This window comes from Melanostigma gelatinosum (assembly GCF_949748355.1).
Source record: "Melanostigma gelatinosum genome assembly, chromosome: 2".
NCBI lineage: Eukaryota > Metazoa > Chordata > Actinopteri > Perciformes > Zoarcidae > Melanostigma > Melanostigma gelatinosum.
Window position 1 is genome coordinate 14,973,884 of NC_136635.1, and position 20,646 is coordinate 14,994,529.

The 20,646-nt window shown below is 41.3% G+C and overlaps 1 protein-coding gene across 2 annotated transcripts in view; it reads left to right on the forward strand.

Annotated features, from left to right (window-relative positions):
- The window catches only part of galnt18b (UDP-N-acetyl-alpha-D-galactosamine:polypeptide N-acetylgalactosaminyltransferase 18b), a 70,407-nt gene that overhangs the window by 40,952 nt on the left and 8,809 nt on the right, over positions 1-20,646 (forward strand). For both annotated transcript variants that reach the window (XM_079285414.1, XM_079285415.1), the window contains exons 7-8: positions 16,307-16,492; positions 19,905-20,042. In XM_079285414.1, the coding sequence (XP_079141540.1) occupies positions 16,307-16,492; positions 19,905-20,042 (324 nt within the window). The remainder of the gene's footprint in view (positions 1-16,306; positions 16,493-19,904; positions 20,043-20,646) is intronic.

Sequence of the window (20,646 nt, forward strand, 5' to 3'; positions counted from 1 at the left end):
CTGAGCTCATTGAAAAAGTGTAATTTAAAAATGGTGTGCAGTGGAACGACAGTTCGTTAAGAGATGAGAAGTAGAGCTTTGAAGAATGTCCAGCCAACAGCGACACTCAGCCCATTGGTTCCTACTGAAGACAAAAGCAAATATATCTTTGACAAAACAATGTAACATCAAGGTCCATTTAGCAGCTGTTCTGAAGCTTCTGATCATATCAGATGATCTTCATCAGCAGTACTTTGAACCTTATCAGTATATATAGTTTTATTCTATACACTTACTGCAGACGTTACTCAAACAGCAGTAAACAGTGCAATTGTTTGGGACTATTTTTAGTCGCAGATCAATACACCTTTGGTGGTCGAGTGAGTATTTACAGCAGCAGGACATGTGTATGTGGGATTGAGTCAAAGTACCGGCAACCACAGTACTTAAGCTGCCCGCCGACTTGAGCCCTTCTGTGTGGAGTACGCATGTTCTCCTCTTCTCCGGCCTCCTGCCACAGTCCAAAATCCAGCAGATCAGTTTGATTGTTGACTCTAAATTGCCTGTAGGTGAGCTAAGTGTGATTGACTGGCATCCTGTCTAGCATGCACACCGTCTCTCCGCGGCTCCAGCCCTCACAACCTTGTACAGGATATGCAGCCACAGATAATGGATGGATTTTATCAATTACATTGTCTGTAAATTTTATTTTCCAACGTGAAACTCGTCAAAGCCCTCTCCACACTGCCAGGAGTAAAAATCCTTTATATATGTGTTTTTTTCATTTTCTCTGGTGACCTAAAAGTAAAGTAGTACATTTCTAATACAGTAGCTCTAGAGATATTTGAATCTGAATTAATTACCTACCATGTGTATTTTTGTATTGCCAATCGCAGCATTGTTCATTGACAAGAATGGAGGCCATAGTGGCACTGTTGCCATATCAGGCGCTTCGCTACATAGACAATATTTGTAACTATGATTAATTCATTGTTGGTTTTGGGCTCTTCGTGGGATTTGTAACCAAATTACGAACAATACTTCCATGCTTTGACGGGAACAACACAGTGGAGTAAATTAACCTTTTAACAAATCACTGCTAATTCATTCTGAAGTCTGACTGATCACCTTAATCCCCTGGTGCTCCGACTGAAGCTCATTTGAGAGTTGTAAGACTCAGTCATCGTTAACATTAGCAGTGATGTGTGAAGAGAGCGCCGACATTGTTCAAAGCCGATAGACGCCCTGTGTACGTACTTGTGTTGCGGCCCTCTCACAGTGCCTTACTTCATTTGTACACCATCACCAATGCTGACTTGGATGAATATCAGTTGGTGTGATGTGCTGTTAAGTTCAGCCGTACCACAAGCAGATGGACCAGAGAAAGAACGAGCCTCCACAGGGAAACCTAATGATAGCAGACATTAATGCAGCTATCAGCCTTTTCAATAACAGCAAGAAGCTCGGGACAACTCCTCAGCTCCACACTGACTAGATTGCACTGTGAGAAGGAAATGGAGACAAGCTTACGCCAGGGCGCTGAATGTGAAAAGATCCATCCTCACTACTGAAAGAGATGCAATCATCGGTAAAAAAAATAAAAAATAAAAAGGGCGATTAGTTCCATAAGTCATTTTCCTCCAGAAATTACAGTCTTTTAGAATTCCTGGGCCTGATAATAATGATTGCTTTATAGCTGGACACATTGATGATTTTATCACAGATATTATAAACCAGGGTCCTATCCCTATGTATAAACAGTTTGATTAATCACTGTGCTTCATTGCTCTGTAGTTTCAGTTCACTGGAACACTTCGTGTTGTTTACTTGCTTGCTTGTGTTGGACTGAAGGAACTCGCCCTTGCCTGGAGGTTAATGTAGTTTAGAGTTCAGTAAAGCTTTTGCAACAGAGGGTGACACAGAGAGCTGAGAGCTACAGCACAAGGCTGGTGGACGTTGGCCTGGCCCCAGATGAGCAGTCCCATAGTCTGTCTGTCTGCAGCGTATTGGTCATGTTTAAGACATGTTTAAGACCACCTGCCAGCGCACAGACTGGCTGCTGACGGATCCTCGGAGACGGACTCAAACCAGGCCAACAGCAACGGGCTTTGGCTGAGGCTTGAAAGGGATGTCCTGGGTAGTGTGAGGGTGAAATGAACCGCTGCTCTCTGTTCACATTTGGTCACAAAGTGGAAGCTGAATATTTCTATCACAATGTACAAGAATTATCATTCTGACGAGGCATTATGTCACAAATGATGCATTCATTTCATGTGTCCATGTGTTCTTTACATCCTTGTATGCATTAATGTGCTGCTCAAGACGTATATGTCTGTTACCCAACCCAAGTCCAAGAGAGGATGAACCGATCCCGACCCAAACACGACAAGCATTCTTATTTTTTTTTTTTATATCCGAACCGCCCCGGGCAGACAGAGTTAATGTAAGCTTAAGCACTGAGTCTGTTACCCCGTCAGTGCCCTGGCAGACACTCAAATAACAAACCCCAGCACTGAACAAGGCCATCACAGACAGTAGGTGCAGCCTTTTTATTTATTTGTACGCTGTATTTTCACTTTAAAGAACTTGAAGCACCATGTCAAGTGGGCCGATCCCAACCCCAACCCGGACATCATTTCTAAATATTTGTCCAAACCCGACCCAGCCTAGGTATCCTCACTCTAATATGCTATTGTATTGTTGCGCTGTTGTTGAAGGCTTTAGAAATCCCGATAAAATCTGATGTGAATTAAGCAGACTTTTATTTTGAAGGGTACATATCAACACAGTGTTCCAGTGTTTAATAAATTGCCATGTCATTATATTCTTATGTGAGTAAATGTGAATGTAGAATTGATACACTTTCCTAGAGATGAATCTGGCTTGAGTGTTCCAGCCTGTTGTGGACATTGGACAAAACAGCTACTGGTTTTCACCCTTAAAGGTGTCATAAGCAACTGATATGAGACTGAAAAACTATCACATTCACATCTGTAGGAAAGGGGGTAGCTGGAAACCGTGTTCAACCCAAATAGCTGAGGCTTCACTGACGGTCAATGCATTTGTTTGATTCTACCGCCGCAGTAATGGCGGCAGCGTGAGAGAGCACATCACATAAATCAGCTGGCAGATTCATCTGCTGAGCAAAGTGTATGTGTTGCACTTTCAATAGCCTTTCTTTGGAGTTTAGTCCTGAGCATTTATCCAAAAGAGACCTTGTGAATGCAGGGAATTTATGACGATGCCATCTGTGGCAGTAAATTGATGAAAAATAATCCCGGGAAGCTTGGCCCTTGTCCACTATAAAACACAGTGCAGAGTTACAGCACTGAGCTTCAAGTGACAGTGTGTTGATTTTTTAGATAGATGTGCAGAAAGCCTAAGATATAGTTTTGTGAAGCAATCACTCAAGTCAGATTGTGTGGTGGAACAGAAAGCAAATTATGAGATGGGCTTTGTGCACAGTTTTTATGGAAGTGGCATTAAAACGCCATTACTGTCATAATGGTGATTGACACATTAGATTTCACCCTAATATATGCAATTTGTATTCAATATAAGCAACATGTCGTGTTACTCGCATGAGCATTTTAAGTAGCAATGTAAAAAAGCACAGATAACACAAAGAATGAATAAAGGACCAGGTCTTTACAGTGGCACATTATTCTGCATTCTCACAGCAGTGGTAAAACATGGTGAATATTTGTATATCTAATTATCCTAAATATACTTTTTATAACAATCTCACTTAACTTTAGTCTCTTAATTGCAGTTTATTGCTTATTTTTTAAGCACATTTCAAGTTTCTGAAACTAAAACAGAAGACATGACTAAGTTGACTCGGCATTAACAGTAACCATGAATAAATGACTGATGAGTCGTCTCTCGTTGATGCAACCATGGACACAAAGATTCTAAAGTTCAAATCTGCTGTTTTTCCCTTTTCCATCAATTGAAAGGTACAAAAGATTAAGAGTTCTGTGTAATCACACAGGACACGGTCCAGAAGTTGCACAGTAATGATGCTGAGACTGTAAACGTAGAAGAGCAGAGAGTTTAATGCTGAAAATCGATTGAACCCTGCTGCGTAATCTCACACCAACAGTACAATCAATGAGAAAGTCTTTTGCCCGACGGCGGTAATGTGAACGGTACTGTATAATTATAAGAAATGTCACCGCTTCATGCAATATAAAGCAGGCATAGTTAAATGTAGTAATGCTACTAATTAAATTCTAACAATGGTTCAAACAGTTCACAGCGAGCAGAAAGAGGCTTGTAATATTCCTGTAATGTACTGTAAAGAATAAGTATTTATATAAGAGACATATTAACAGTATTAACATATTATTATTATATTAGTATTAGTATATTAGTATTAACATATTAACAGCTGTGAGCTGCCCGACTTCTAACAAACAGTCCACTAACTTCACTCTGATGAGCTTCATTATTCTGGCTCATTTCTTTTCAAATTGATTTTAAAAGTGTTCTAATCACCTACAAATATACACGTCAGCGCACATGTCAGTATACATGTCAGTATCTTTACATGTCAGCGCTCCAGAGTACATCGCTGACCTTTGTTTGTGCAGCTTTTAAAGCACATTATTGACCTTTGTTTCTGAAAAGTGCTATACAAATAAAGCTTGACATTATAACTGTATTACAGCAGCATCGTGATCATAGTTAACCACAGTGTCACTCCACGTTACCACAGACAAAGCTGTCGTTATAGTATTAACATCAATAAACGTTATCTTAAGGATGTTTCTGAAGTGTGACTAAAAAGACTTAAATCTAGATATTATATAATATAGATTTGATCAAATATACTACATCAAATGTTTTTCAGTTTTTTACAAGTCTTAAGTACTGTTTTTATATTTCACTATACCAGCTGATTTAATTTTAATTTAAAAGCAGGCACTATTACATCCTACTGTCAGAATAGTTATTGAGTTGATTGATGTATTTAAAAGATGAAGCTGATGTTGTGGTTTCCTTTACGCACTTATTGCCATGGACAGGAGGGGAGTGATATTGAAATGATATTGGAGTGATATCAGAGGACCAGGTGAGGTTGAACACACTGTGGCATAGTGTGGTTTTTAAAGAAACCCTCAAGATGGCAGATTCAGTAGCACAGAGTGAATACTGAAGCTTCAACGTGGATTCCCATGGAGATGATGGATCAGATTTGACAGATCTGGTTGATGGCAAACCTGCGGGACCAGTTTTTATGCAATGTTAACCGTATTTAGTTTTTTCACACTTCTTTCTGTGCTTTTCTTCCAGTATCTCTGAATTTATCACTGGACAATGTTCCTTGAGCCATCTCCATCTGATAACGTATTATTCATGGTCTTATTCTACCCTGCATACAGTTATTTATTGCTTTGTGATATGAAAGTGGATATGCCTTGATTTACATATTTATCCCCTCAAATAAACATCTTGCTCTGCAAAAATCACACAGCTCCAGGTAACAACAAAATTCAAGTTCAAGTATGAACATTTAGCGTCAAATATTTTTTATTATCAGCTAAATCTGGTGGTTTCATCAATGCTTTATTGAAAATATCTCATTGTGTTGTGTATACAGAAAGGAGCTTCCAAAGGTTGTTGTGGAGACAGAGAACTTGTTTGATGATTGTGTGAAATGTTTCACCCCCCGAAGGTGTTGTTCTGTGTGCAGGGAGTTGTGTTTAACCTGTTTGAATGTTTCTCTCACATTCACACTTCCTTGTGCTGATGACACTTGTGTGGAGGAAGGAAGCTGCTTCAATTGAAAAATAAATCAAGTCCCTAGTCAAAAAGATATTCAGCTCTCTGTTGGTTCAGTTGCACGTCAAGACAGCAAAACTGCTTGTTGGTGTGAGGACTGCAGGCTTTTTTTATATTTGGTAATAACCAGCTCTCGAGTGGTTGCCACTGGGGGGGTTTCCCCAGTACAGATGTGCCAAGAGATACTTGTCACTGCAGAGTGAAATTATTTATATACTGTTACTTCTGCAGATAGAATCAGTCCACTGCATATCCTTCACCTCAATACTTGACGTCTTTGTTACGTTTTTTGAAACATGGCTCAACAGCTCTGTTAATAATGCTGAGATAGAATTAGAAAACTATACAGCCATGAGGGAAAGACGGGAACCACAAAGGAGATGGTGTTTTCAGTGCACGTGATCGTGCCCCACTGGTTAGCTGATAATGCTGTACCAGCTGCTAACGTCGTAGTGGAAGCGTAGCCCCCACCCTGTGGGTCCCCCTTTAAGAAAACACTGTTAGCTCTGTCAGCACTTACATTAGTTTGTACTGTTAGCGCTGTTAAATTTCAAAAAGCAGGGCTATTGACTGTGGCCTAAATGATCGTTATTTTATCTTCTGCAAACATAAGATTCAGGAGCCTGTGTTTAATTCTCACAACTGAATCAAAGTCAGATCTCTTTAGTACAGCACTAGGTGAGGTACATCTTTAAGGGATATGGATTCGTCTCCAGTTTGTAAATATGCAGAGGTGAATAAAGCTTTGGGACGTTTTAATAATTGTTTTTGGCAGCCGTTGATAAACTCCAGTTCTCCCTGCTCATTTTATCCACTCAGGTGGCTCAGACTGGGCGAGAGTATATTTGAACATGGGAAAGTACTCGTTTTTACATCCACTAACAGTTATGTGGACTGCGTTACCTGCTGGCTGAGTAGCAGCTGGTCCTAAATGTAACTAGTTCTGAATACCCATCTTGTTTGTTTTAGTTGTTCATGCATTGCATGGGAATTGGTGTTGGGTGGGTTAGGGAAACATGTGGTTTCAAAGTCGGACTGATGTCAACTAATTTAGGTATAAGTTAAACTGTTTGTGCAAACCTACTGTTTTATGCTGTGTTAGTTTAGTGTTGATTTGTGTATTAATTATTGAATTGGTCGGATACCTTGTATTGAATATGTATTCTACTGCTGCCTTGGCTCTCCGTTTGGAAGAAAACAACACACTCCACTGTGGAGTTTCAGGATGAATTTGGACTACTCAACGTAAATGTAAAGTATCCTATCGAGACATTTAAATCTCAAAGAAATGATTGTCATTTTAATAGATAGTGAATAAACAGACTGCTCAAGATATGATGTAAAAAATAAGAAGACTACAAGAATAAAGCTAGTTAGGCTAAAATAACAGTCCCTGGATAATTAGATTACACGAACATCCAATGAAGAAACTCATTGGCATCTCTTCCTTTCTAGAAAACTCCATGTTTGTAGTTCGATGGAATGTGATGGTAAGCGGTACATTAATAATTCAAGGCTATGACTCTTCACATGGCTGTCTGCATGCATTACTGCAGCCCCGTCTCCTACAAATTACATTTATATGCATTTATTCTTCATTAGCGATTTATGTTCAAGGACACCGTTCAGAGCCAAGTGAGGGTCAGCAAAAATAAAAATGATGGTGGATGGCCATGTGGAACATGTACCTTCAAAATGGGCAGCCTGGCTTAATTTCCCATGTCAAATTAACAATCAGTCTTGGGATTTTTTTGGGGGGGGGGATTTAGAGGGTTGGTTAGCCCTCTAAATTTGCAGAAAAAAAAGAACATGTCTTCTCACTTACTTCTAGAAGTATTGAGCCATGTTAATAGTTTTGGTTTAATTGGTCCTGGTTTTGAGATATGGGTGCCGAACACTGCCTCCAGTCAAATACAATAGAGATGAATGACATTAGTTTCACAGCACTGAAGCAATTATTTTGTCACATTCGACTGTCACGTTGACTGATTGTCAATATATTTTCTAAAGTGGTGGACAGAAGAATTGACGAGCATTTCTAAAGAGGTTTATTGTCGAGCTACAACAAAGGATTACTTTCACTGTCCTTCAATCTGATGATAATTTTTCCTTTATTATTAGAGACCTTTATAAAATGATGGTTTACTATCATGTAAAACAAAGTAAAGCAGCAAATCTTCATATTTGAGAAGCTTGAGAAGTGTTTGTTTTTGTTTTAGCATTTTTGTAAGTGTAAAGTGGACAGAAACAGTTCATGTATCTGCTGGTTTTTTGCACATAGTGGTCTTGCAGGATATTAACAGTGTAGGAAGTTGAAAGTTTGAATAGACCTATATTGTCTGATGATTATTGTAGTTTTCTTGGACCAGATTGCCTTTGCAAGTTTTATTCAAACACGAGATCAGAATGTAAAATTGTCAGCACATGATGGGAAATGACTCGGATAAAGATGTTGTCAAGTTACGTCACCCGTGTGACTCTGTTCAATCATAACTGTGTGTTTCTGAAAGCTGAAGGACAGCAGTGGAGACATATTGTGTCTTTCCTTCTCCACAAGTTGTTTTAGGATTGCCTGTGACTGCTTCTGTGGAGAGGATGGGAAATGTACCTTTTCAGACAGCAGACAGAGCGGGTTGATACACATACAGTGGAAACTCCACGGCAATTCTCTGCACTGCTTCAATGAGCTCTGAGCAGCAAAAGAGGAAGCTCAGCTTTACCTTAAAAGTGAGTCTTTGCTTTGATGTGAAGGCTTTTGTCATCACTAAATACTGAGGAAATGTGAAATGAATGCAGTTGGAAATATTAGGGTTATTTTAAAGCCAGTTAGGGTTTCTGGGGGGTACAGGGGAGGGAGGTGGAAGCAGATAGATACACTGACCGGATACACAGACGGGTATGAAATGAAAATATCGTCGTATAGTCATACAATTTTTATACTCCAGTTTGGCAGCCATGTTTCATTATATTTCTGTATTTCATTGATATTTCACACCTTCTCATCCATAAGATACTGCCTTGGTTTTGGATGTAATGACTGAGGAGACTGTTAGAAAAACTGAACCTGTTCTTTGTTCTTTTCATTGCGGTACCCTGCTAAAAGAAAAGAAAGAGAGAACGATGCTGGGCTCCTATCATATCCTTGCATCTCGTGGTATTCAAATGTCAGTCAGCTTTTATTAAGGGGCACGATGTTTATCATGAAAATGCGCCCTACCTCATCATATCCCCACGTCCAGCTTGCAGTCATGACTCATGGCATGACTGATGCATGGTTCTCCAGATCTCAGTCCTTCCAGCTTGATATCCTCTTTTTTGAATCCTCTGGTGTCGAGTTTGTTCACCAGCCTTTAGGCGCAACATCTCTCAGAGAAGGACTGCAAACTAATATATACTGTACTGCTCTTACGATTGATTGTTTATAGGGATCGTAAAGTACTGTTCAGAAATACATTTGTGAGAGTAGCACTCAGTACTAACAAATGAATGATGAGAGAATTTCATGTAGTGAAATAGGGAATCACTGTGACTTGATAATGTTCGGGTTTATTTCTGTAACAAGGTGATAATGGTCAAAAATATACCAGTGTAATAACGGGGTATCTTATTAATTATAATGAGGGGGTAACAATTCAATAGGCTCCACTCTCCTTAGTTACTGTTGCTACCCCTGTCAAAGTCAGCTGACTTGTTTTAAAATGAAAACTACTTTTTATATTGTACTGACATCAGACCGAGGTTAAAGCTACATATCCCAGATACAAAGTTAGCATCCTCACCAGCTGATGATCGACAAATAAATAAAGGAGCTGCATTCTTCTTGTATTGTGTCTTGTAGAGTGTGACAGAGCCACTAACATGAGCCTAAACCCCTGGACCAGCTCCACACTGTGGATCTGTTGGTCCTGAATCTGCATTGTGCAAAACGTAAATGTACATCCTCACAAACACAAAATGTTATTAGCCAAATGTACGCTCAATCTTTTCCTTGGAAGTAGCACAAGGTCACTACTGTGGGTAGTGAGATAGTTAGCTGGGCATGTTAACATTTGCCGCTTACACAATCCATTTCTTACAATGTGGCTGATTTGCTGAGGCAATAATGGCTCTTACCACACAGCCCCATGCACAATGCTTCAACCTGTGGAGAATTTCAGAGCTTCACACACTTGCTGAATACCTAGTTACAGTTGCTAAGCTAGGATATGAAAATAGTCTCTCCATAATAATCGAGCATAGGGATAAATGGGCAGCCTCATATTAGGGTAAAATGTGCAAATACACTGCTCCTGTTGAAAATAGCCGGAGAAGCTTTGTGTTTAGCCAGTCTAACAATACTGGGGACATGCATAAGCAGCAGAGAAATGTGTTTTGAAACATTTTATGTTTGCCTTGATCCTTTTTTTTTGGCCGTGAAAATCTTGGAATCCATTGCAACTGACACGACTTAAAGCTGCTGCTGTTCTTAGTGAAGAAAAAGAAGGAAAAAAAACATGTTACAGTCGCCTTTCAAGCCTGCAGGGGGTGAGCGTTTGACAGTCTGAAGATAGATTTAGTGTGGACTACTTTGAAGCAGCGAACCATACACAAACGAGGTTGCAAAAAGTTCACGAATTTATTAAGTAGATTGAAAATCGAACTATTAAACTGGAGATTGTATTTTTTGTAATTCAAAGTAACATATTGCTCCTCCTAAAGAACAGCATCACTACTGTGCTTCATGTCCTCAAAGATTTTGCGAACTCCCATCAACATCCACATTAAGCCTGTAGACGCCCTGCTTGGCAACTGGCACCATTGTAGACAGAAAAAAATAATAAAGCACTTCCACGTGCATTACTTTTACATTAACGGTATTTAGCTCTTGCTCTTATCCAAAGCAAATTATGATGAGTGCAGCAGTAAACAATTCGCTTAGGCTCAGGCTGATGGTGCCCTGATAATAGATCTCAGCAAACACTGCTGTAATGTGAGATCTTCTCTGCCGGAAAAATAAATTAGAGGCAGAACAGCGAGATCCGATTCAGACAGGAGCATATTTGTAGGAGTATGTGGCACAAAAGGGGTGTGATACGAGTGGGAGCAGGGGACGCGAGGCATTTCTCGAGGAGATGAGCTTTTAAATTTACAAGGGAAGGGAGTGGTTGTGCAGTCGCTGTGGCGTCAGGGAGACTGGGTTGAGTGAGGACCTGACTTTTAATAACACAAAGTAGACCAAAAGTGGTGGAGTGGTGATTGGATTTGTTTGTATTGAAGTGGGTGCAGTGTAATACTGCTCCTAAAGACGTCATCCACTCGGCGACAAGCAGGCTGTTGACACAACACCCCAATGCCCTCCTCCTTCTCTCTGGGGACGTTAATCATGCCCCTCCGTCCTCCACTCTGCCCACATTCACCCAGTATGTCAAATGCCACACCAGAGACAATAAAACACTGGACCTTCTTTATGCCAACACCAAGGAGGCATACATATCATCACCTCTCCCTCCCACATGTGGGCAGATCTGACCACAACCTGGTGCACCTCCTGCCTGTGTACACAACTCTTGCACAGAAGCAGCCAGCTGTGACCCGCACAGTTAGACGATGGACCGATGGAGCCGAGGAGGCTCTGAAGGACTGTTTTGAGACAACTGTGTGGGAGGTATTCAGTGATGCCCATGGGGAAGACATCGACGGTCTCACCGACTGCATCACGGACGATATTAACTTCTGTGTTGAGAACACCGTACCCACCAGGACTGTACGGTGTTTCTCAAATGGCAAACCCTGGATCTCTCCGGAGATAAAGGCCCTCCTCAAGGAGAAGAAGAGGGTTTTTAGATCTGGCAACAAAGAGGAGCTGAGGACTGTGCAGAGGGAGCTGAGGATGAAGATCAGGGAGGGGAAAGATGTCTACAGGATGAAGATGGAGGACCAGCTGCAGCAGAATAACACCGTCGGGGTCTGGAAGGGCCTCAAGGCGATTTCTGGGTTCAAGGGGCCCAACAAACAGCCTGAGGGGGACCAAAAGTGGGTGAATGAGCTGAACTTATTTTTTAACAGATTTGACCAGCCATCCACCCCTCCCCCCCACCCAGACCTCCCTGCTGCTGCAACCCCCATCATCTGCATCCCCTGTGGATTATTACCCCCCCTCCCCCTCCACCTCCCCCCTTCCCACAGCACTCGGCTCCCCTCCACACCTCTCATACTCAGCACTCTACGACCAGCAACCCACCCCCACTCCAACACACAGCACCCCACCCCCCAGCGTGTCCCTCAACCAAGTGAGGAAGGAATTGAGGAGGATGAAGGCGAGGAAGGCCACGGGTCCAGACGGCATCAGCTCAAGGCTCCTCAAATCCTGGGCAGACCAGCTGTGCGGGATAGCGGAGCACGTATTCAACTTGAGCTTGAGGCTGGGGAAAGTACCACAGCTATGGAAGACATCCTGCGTGGTACCGGTACCAAAGAACCTGCGGCCCAAGGACCTCAACAGCTACAGGCCGGTGGCGTTGACATCCCACCTGATGAAGACCCTGAAGAGGCTGGTCCTTGCCCATCTCCGCCCTCTGGTGAGTTCATCCCTGGACCCACTTCAGTTCGCCTACCAGTCCGGCATCGGGGTGGATGACGCCATCATCTTCCTGCTGCAGAGATGCCTCTCTCACCTCGAAAAGGCTGGAAGCACTGTGAGAGTCATGTTCTACGACTTCTCCAGTGCCTTAAACACCATCCAGCCTTTGCTTCTGAGGGACAAGCTGGAGCAGACCGGGGTGGACCACCACCTCACTGCATGGATCCTGGACTACCTCACCAACCGTCCACAGTATGTGCGGATACGAGAGTGTGAGTCAGATCGGGTGTCCTGCAGCACAGGGGCCCCACAGGGAACCGTTCTGGCTCCATTCCTCTTCTCCATTTACACCTCGGACTTCAAACATAACTCTGCCAACTGCCACCTGCAAAAGTTCTCTGACGACTCTGCAATGATGACAGAGAATACAGGGAACTAAACCAGGACTTTTTAGGATGGTGCCAGCGGAACCGCCTCCACATCAACTCCAGCAAGACCAAGGAGCTGGTGGTGGACTTCCGCCGGGGCAAACGTCCTCCTCCGACACCGGTGAGCATCCAGGGACTGGACATTGAGGTCGTGAAGTCGTATAAGTACCTGGGTGTTCACTTGAACAATAAACTGGACTGGACTGACCACGCTCTTTATAAAAAGGGACAGAGCAGACTCTTTCTGCTGAGGAGACTGAGGTCTTTTGGGGTGCAGGGAGCACTCCTGAAGACCTTCTTCGACTCCGTGGTGGCATCAGCCATCTTCTATGGAGTGGTCTTCTGGAGCAGCAGCATCGCGGCAGCTGACAGGAGGAGACTGGAGGAGACTAAGATCTTATTTTTTACTTGTGAGCAATGCTGCTGTAATCCTGTAATTTCCCCACTGAGGGACGAATAAAGGATTATCTTATTTTATCTTATCTAAATGACGTGGACCAAGTGTCAGAAGTTTTTTTTTTTTTATTTGCTTTTCATTTTACAACTTTTTGACAGCATGAAGGTGAAATCTCTCATCCAAGATGGTGCCACCATCTTGGAGTAAAGTGTCGTGTAGTGTTTTTTTGCAGACGCTGTTGAGCCGTGCTTTCTGCTTCAGCAGCACACGAAGAAATTGTTTGAGTCGTGCATGCAAATTAGATGGTGGGTTCCAAGGAGGAGTGCACTATTAGGAATATCCGGCTGTATAAAGATGTTGCATTTTGAATGGAATGACAATGCAGCCCTCCGTAGTAATGGAGGTCTTCTGCCGTATGTTGACAGTAATGACCCATTTCATGTGATTAAATTCGGAGAATAGGCAGCAGACGATTAGTGGTTCACTGCAGGGGGCGTCGCAGATAAAAATTCGGAGGCATTTTTTTTTCATTGTCTGAAAGGAAAGTTGACACTGAAGAATGGAGGCTGAATTATTTTGGGGGGCCAATGTTGCATACAAGCTGTAATTGACTGGCATTTAGAAAGTGATGGCACAATTGTTCCAAAGTTTCACTGTGCTCTTTTCAGCTTGAACAAATCTTCAAAGTGGTGTGTTTGGTCTGGTTCGGAGGGATAAGACCACAACAGATTTTCTTTTGATTTTTTTCCAAGCTGGCAGCGCCGCTCCAGGAATGGCAATGTGGGTTGGTCCACCACTTTGGTCAAGACTTAAATATCTCAGGGAGTAAATCCTCAGAAGCTTAAACCAACAATATTTTGACCTTTTTACTTGACAAATGAATTATATTGTTAGTCAATTATCAAAATAGTTGGAGGTTAATATTGTGTTAATTGACTAAATAACTAAAAATAAAGTCCTCCGCATCAACTACTGTTGCAACCAGGAACTATTTGGTCGGATCAGTGTGCTGATCTGTATGTTAGCATGGCTGGACTTGAGGTGTCTTTGTTGTAATTGCTGTAACAATATTTTTTAACTGTGGGTAAAATTATGTAATTGATCTGCTTTTGGAAACGGCACACAAACAAGAATATCAGCAGTCAGCAATCTGGAGTTTCAGTGTGACGCCAGGACACCACCGCAGCTGCCACAACTTACTAGTTTCTATTGAATTTAAATACCACATCAGCCTTTAATTCAATATTACTTACATAATATCTACCCAGACTGAGATGACGAGCTCAATTCTTTGTCCATCTTAAAATTGGGGAAATTAATTGTACATGATGTTCCTCATATAGCTTCACAGTCTGGGTTTTTATATGGATGGATTTTAACTAATGGCCTCCCAGAGAAATCTCACTGTAGAAATACTGCACATGTTCAGCCTTGTCCTGCAGCCTGTTAACAAGGTGTATGTGTGTAAATACATAGCACGTTAGATCATTATGTTCATAATGCTCTGCTAATTACCAGCTGTGTATTCTAAATGTGGAACCTCCAGCAGGGTCACGGTTTACTGTTGCAAAAGAACCTGAAAAACACCTTTTTGAATATGATTTTTAAATCTATAGAATATTTCATAAAAACACTGAAAAGGCAAGTTTCCCTTGAATAACTATCGGTGACAAAACACCATGTTATGGCCACATCTGCTTGACTGACAGTTCAGTGGCCACAGAAAGTGTTAGTGTTCCGATCACATCCACATGTCGCATCATCCTTAATGATGCTCATCTGCACCAAACACTGTATATGTTCTTTGGCAGCAGGTTCTTTGATGGAAATGACACTTTTTGCTTAAACACATAGGATGTCAGCTGCACAAGATGATCCTCACAGAGCAGCACGGTCGGATGATGTTAACCTTATTCATACTGAAACTCCGGGTGTCCTGGACTAATGTTAAGCTCAGCACATTGAAGTGGTTTCTGAGGATCCTCCACAGACTCTGCTCGTGACATCTCCTTTGATGACCCCATACAAATGAGAGCATGGTAAACAGAGGAGCACATCTCCATTGCTTCTGCTGAGTCTTTGAATTGCTTTGCGATACCATTCAAATCCTTCAGATACTAATCAGCAGCATTGTGCGGCCTAATTCATTTCGTAATTCATTTCCGTTCGAGCTTTCTCAAATAGTTCTCTTCAAAGTTTTTGGAACTCAGATATTCACATCCTTTTTGATGCATTACTGTGAATCAAAAGATGACAAATTCATTTGAAATGTTACTCACTGATATGGGCAATTAGGCCCGTTAAAGAATACATAAGAGAACATTACACATCTTATGATGCTACAAAAAAAAGTGTCATTGCATGCACACAAAATACATTTACTAAATTTTGTATTGGGTTGTCATGAGAGTCTTTTATTCTCACCATTTGTTGGATAGATATATTACATTTGGGAAAAGCTGGCAGAGATCCCTGCACCAGGGTCTAGAGCCTCCCAGAGGTCTTCATTATATGAGGTGCCTAAAAGCCAGTGCCACTGGCTTTTATATAGGCACTCTGTCTGCTCCTCCTGTGCACTGAGACATTAACGTTTCCCACCACAGGGACTCCCTCCTCACAGTCAAGGATACAGTAGGCTGCAGAGGTGATAATGAAGGGCCTCCGCTTGTTGGCCAAAACGTGCTTTAAGCCGCCTAGAAGTGATGCTATCGTGGCCCTCATAATGCTCTCAAACCTCAGTCTGTTTTTAAGTCTGTGTGTGTGTGTATGTAATGTGACTTTTTGATTTCCTGAAGCAGACTCATTGCTAGTAGATGAAAGACAACAAGAGCCTTTGGCTCGGCAGCTCCACGCCTATGGAACAGTCTCCCTGACCACCTAAGGGCAACACAGACGCTGGTCTCTTTTAAGACTGGCCTAAAAACCTTTTTATTCAGGAAAGCCTTTCTGACCTAAATCACTGTCAGTTATTTCTTTTGTGTTTCTGTTCATTCACTGGTTTTTATTTTATTATAGTTTATTTTATTTTTTAACTATCTTTTGACTATGTTTTTACTATGTCCTGGCTCTGTGGCACTCTGAGATTTTTTTTAAAATGAAAAGTGCGTTACAAATAAAATGCATTATTTTCTTTGTATTTGTAATGTCTGAAACCAGGTTTGGCAGTGTGGCGGCAGTGTTGAGGTTCTGCCTTGTGCTCGCATCGCCCACATAGAGCGTGCTCATAAACCCTACACGGACGATCTGACGTCTCACGTGCGGCGAAACGCCCTGAGAGTCGCAGAAGTGTGGATGGATGAGTTTAAAAGCCACGTCTACATGGCCTGGAATATTCCCATGGAGGTGAGTCACTCATGTTGCTTTTCTAATTCGTGCAAGTGACATATCTTATGTATTACGTTTGGTGAGTTCCACATTGTAGCACATTGTTGTCACAATACAGCTTTTATCTGTGTGTAGTCATCTACAACACAAAGGTGTTATTATCGTAGTTTTTCTGTTTTAGAAATATGTGACTGTATTTGTGTATTTTTTTTAACTCTAAACGTGTGAATTTCTGATGAAATTTTCATTCATACAAAGAAACACTGGCATTTGCAGTACAATCACTCGGCAGTTGTATTTTTTTTTCACTTGAGGGACTCTGATGTATAATCAGCAGCTCATTTCCATTCACCACTTCTTTTGCAGAAATGTTTTTACCTTTTGGCCTTGACTAGATGGGTTGCAATAAATATGCTGACAGGAAATGGAGAGAGAGAGAGACGTTGACGTAATGTGGCATGCATCTTATTAACCACGAGGCCACTAACAGATTCCCTCAGTTTATCTGTATTCATGAATCCTGAGCTGTGGTCGCTACTAAAGGACCTTTTTTACTGCAGGGCCTTATGAGAGTAGGACATGATTGGATGTGCCGGGACATCAAATCTGAGTAAAAGTCAGTTTATTACATTAAATCAATCTGTTCCTAAAAAGTGTGATTTTCTTTTTTTTTTTTTTTTTCTTTTTTTTTGTTGACAAGAGGTCAAAACCGAAACCACTCGACTTCATCTGTGTAGCTGAAGAGCAAAATGTACTCCATGTAATCCATCTTTAGCTGTCCTCATCATGATGTTCTTTCAGCTTTGCCATTTTATTGTCAGCTGATGTGCTGAACTGCATGAACACAATCGTCAGTATGTACATGTGTCCCATTTTTCAAATGTCAGATGTCAGCCATAAACTGGCTGCAGGCTTAATTGACAGAAGGCAGAGTAGGTTTTTTATATCACCTAGACACAGGATGTGGTGTTTGCTGCCTTTTGAATCATTCTCCAAAGGTAGCATTCACACAGAAGTCCAAGTCAGATGTTAAAAAAGAATGCACAAACCCACAAATATGACAACAGATGATAAATATATGGCACCAACAGGTAGCTCCATTCTGCAGCCGCCTCATCTAAATGTCAGGGGGTTGAGTGTCATCTGTTATCAGCTGCTCTCCTGCCATCACAGATGTTCAGTTGAATCAGGCCCCTGACACATCCAGAAGGCTCAATTTTAATTATTTTTGTGATACTTACAGAAATTCCTCAATTAAATACGTGCCACAGAATATATTAATACGTAATGTGATTTAATAAAATGTTCTCAATGGAGACATTAGCAGTTAGAAAATTTGATACAAAGGACGACAATAACATTTTAAATCTGGATTACAGCTGTGACTTGGTAGCAAAATTATAAATAATACAGAGAGAAAAAAGAAAACGTACATAATTAATTTTATTAAATGATGTAGTTTTCAACAATTACTTCATTCCTTTAAATCTTTTTAATTGAGGCTTTGTGTTATTTGAGATGTTGAATAAAGACATCTGCAGTGTCAACAAATAAAGTACAAAATGTCTCACAGTTTGCATGAGTCTAACTGATGCAAAACGTATGTGCTGCACGCTGCCTTGTGTTTTTACGGTTGTATTAGTGTTATATATCTGTGTTTAGTGAGACAGATTTTCATTTAATCTTGAACTGGATTCAGTAAATTAAAGTAAATAACCATACTTTGTCATTTTACGTTAAAGTTGCATCCCTCAAAGGCTAAGTCAAATGTTTGCTCACTGAAGCTTTTTTCTTCTCCTGCAAATTAGTTTGAATATGTAAATCCATGTTATGAATAGATGAACATCTGCAGGAAATTCATTCAGTCAATAATGAGGCGTTTAACAGACTCTGTACTCAAGAAGCATGAAATTTAGCCCCAGCTTTAGCCCCCTGAATTAACTTCACTGCTAAATTGTCAGTGTTAATTTACCTCCGAGAGTGTAAAAGTCAACACCGTGCTCATATGCGGTCCATCTGAGTACACTTTTTCTTTGGAGTACCAGAAAGCCAAATCAGCAACATTTGCACCCACTTTAGCTTTTGAGTTACGAAAGAGGCATCCGTGATGCTGATGATGATACAGCGTTCAACATGGGGTAGATGATAACATGCATTGGTGGAAAAAGTACTCAGATCCTTAACTTAGGTCAAAGTACCTGCTTTTGAAAATTCTGCGTTGCATTTCCTACTCAAGTAGAAGTACATTCGGAGCTAAATCTACTTGAAGTATCAAAAGCACAATTACTCATATTGGATAAAATGTGCCCCTCTGACTGACTGATCAATGTGTTGGAAGCATTTTACTGTTGTCACTTTACATACAGTTTGTCAGTTTCATAGAAATAGACAGAGTAGAAGGGACATTGAACTGCTTGCTCTGGTCATTTGACTAGTTCAAAACAAACTGACAATTGTTGTCAGTTGTTGTGCTGACAACAAATGTCAGCGGGCCCGTGAAGTGTTTTACACTCACTAGTTTGAGATCTCCCTTTTGGCCTGCCTTCCACCCTCAGCCAGCGTTTTCCTTTTTTCTGTCTCTTGTTGATGCTCATCATGTAGCCTGGGCCTACAATCGCATGCAGTTATCAACATGTGTGTGCCCTGGTGTGTTACAAATTCCTCTCTAGCAGAGAAGCAACGGAGGTAGTGCCCAAAACACGCCTCTCCATGCGTCATACTACTCCACTGCATTTATGGTCCTCGGGGAGTCCGTGACTTGCCGCAATTAAGGCTTTTAAAGAAGTCAGCCCGCTGCAACGGCAACGGTAAACATCAAAATGGCTGCCGCTTTGAACATCCTGCAATGCTGGTGTAAATGGGAATGTTCACACTACTCTCATTCTATTTCTATGGGTAGTTTAGTTTCTGAGCCCGTTGTTAGGCCCCTCCAAAGGGTCCCAAGATGAATCCGAGGGCTTGTGAAATGGTGAAAATAAGTTCTGATACACAAATCTGAAATTATACTCTCATTTGTTTTTCCCTCTTTCGGCCTCAAACAGTTGTGCATGTGAAATGATTTGAAAAGTTTAGATGGGATGTTTTAATCTAAACAATGTATCGTATTCTTTAAGATTACATGCATGTTTTTCTATGTACAATATTGATCTGAAACGTAACCAGTAACTATAGTCATCAGATAAATGTAGTGGAGGGAAAAAGTGCAACACTGGAATAGTTCGGTTGTTGTTGTTTTTTAAATCAGACCAGGAAAAAATCAAAACCCTGCAGAAGCTTTTCAAATCCACAACAAATGGCTGCACAATGATTCTCAATGGCCCATTTACTGATTTGCTTCTCCACTAGCTACAGTTAATCAATTGTATGCTTTGTGTGCATCTGTGTGATTCTCTCCGTGTGTGTGTGTGTGTGTGTGTGTGTTTTAACCCAGGACCCGGGCATTGATATTGGCGATATCTCTGAGAGGAAGGCACTGAGGAAGAGGCTGCAGTGTAAAACCTTCCGATGGTACCTGGTCAACATCTACCCTGAGATGAGGATGTACAGCGACACCATCGCATATGGAGTAGTAAGCCGCCTGCCTCTTCACCCCAAATGTAATCCAGCGTCTGCAAAAGACAAAACAAGTCTAAACCGTGCCTGAGCAAATCATTTTAATCCCTTGTGTTGGATCCGGATGGCTGCTGTCAGGAGCACAAACAGTTCACACAAAGAGGAGGTTTGCTGCAGCAGCTTTCACTCTTTCCTTCTCAATTCAGAAGTTACAGAGTAATAATTTTCTGTTAGCTTACTGTAATGCAAATAGACACGTATAGATTAATTTAAATGTATATGTACAGATGTAGTATTTCCCACTTGAGGGCTTTGCAGCTGAATTTTATTAGTGAGAGACGCTCGACAAAGTGATAGCCAATGGGGGTTGACGGTGTTTCTTTTTGCCCATTCCTAGTTGTTCTCAAACAGCTTTATTTCCACTGTCCTCCCACCTCACATCACTGTGCTGAACCCGAATACACAGTGACACACAGACTGCAATATTATGGCACTGCTTTCTATGTTGTATGGAGGATTGTTTTCATTACAAACTGACAAAAGGTGCATGAATATGGTGAGGAAATAGACCGGCCTCATTACATTCATTTCCTCGAGTAAGTTGACCTCATTATTCTATA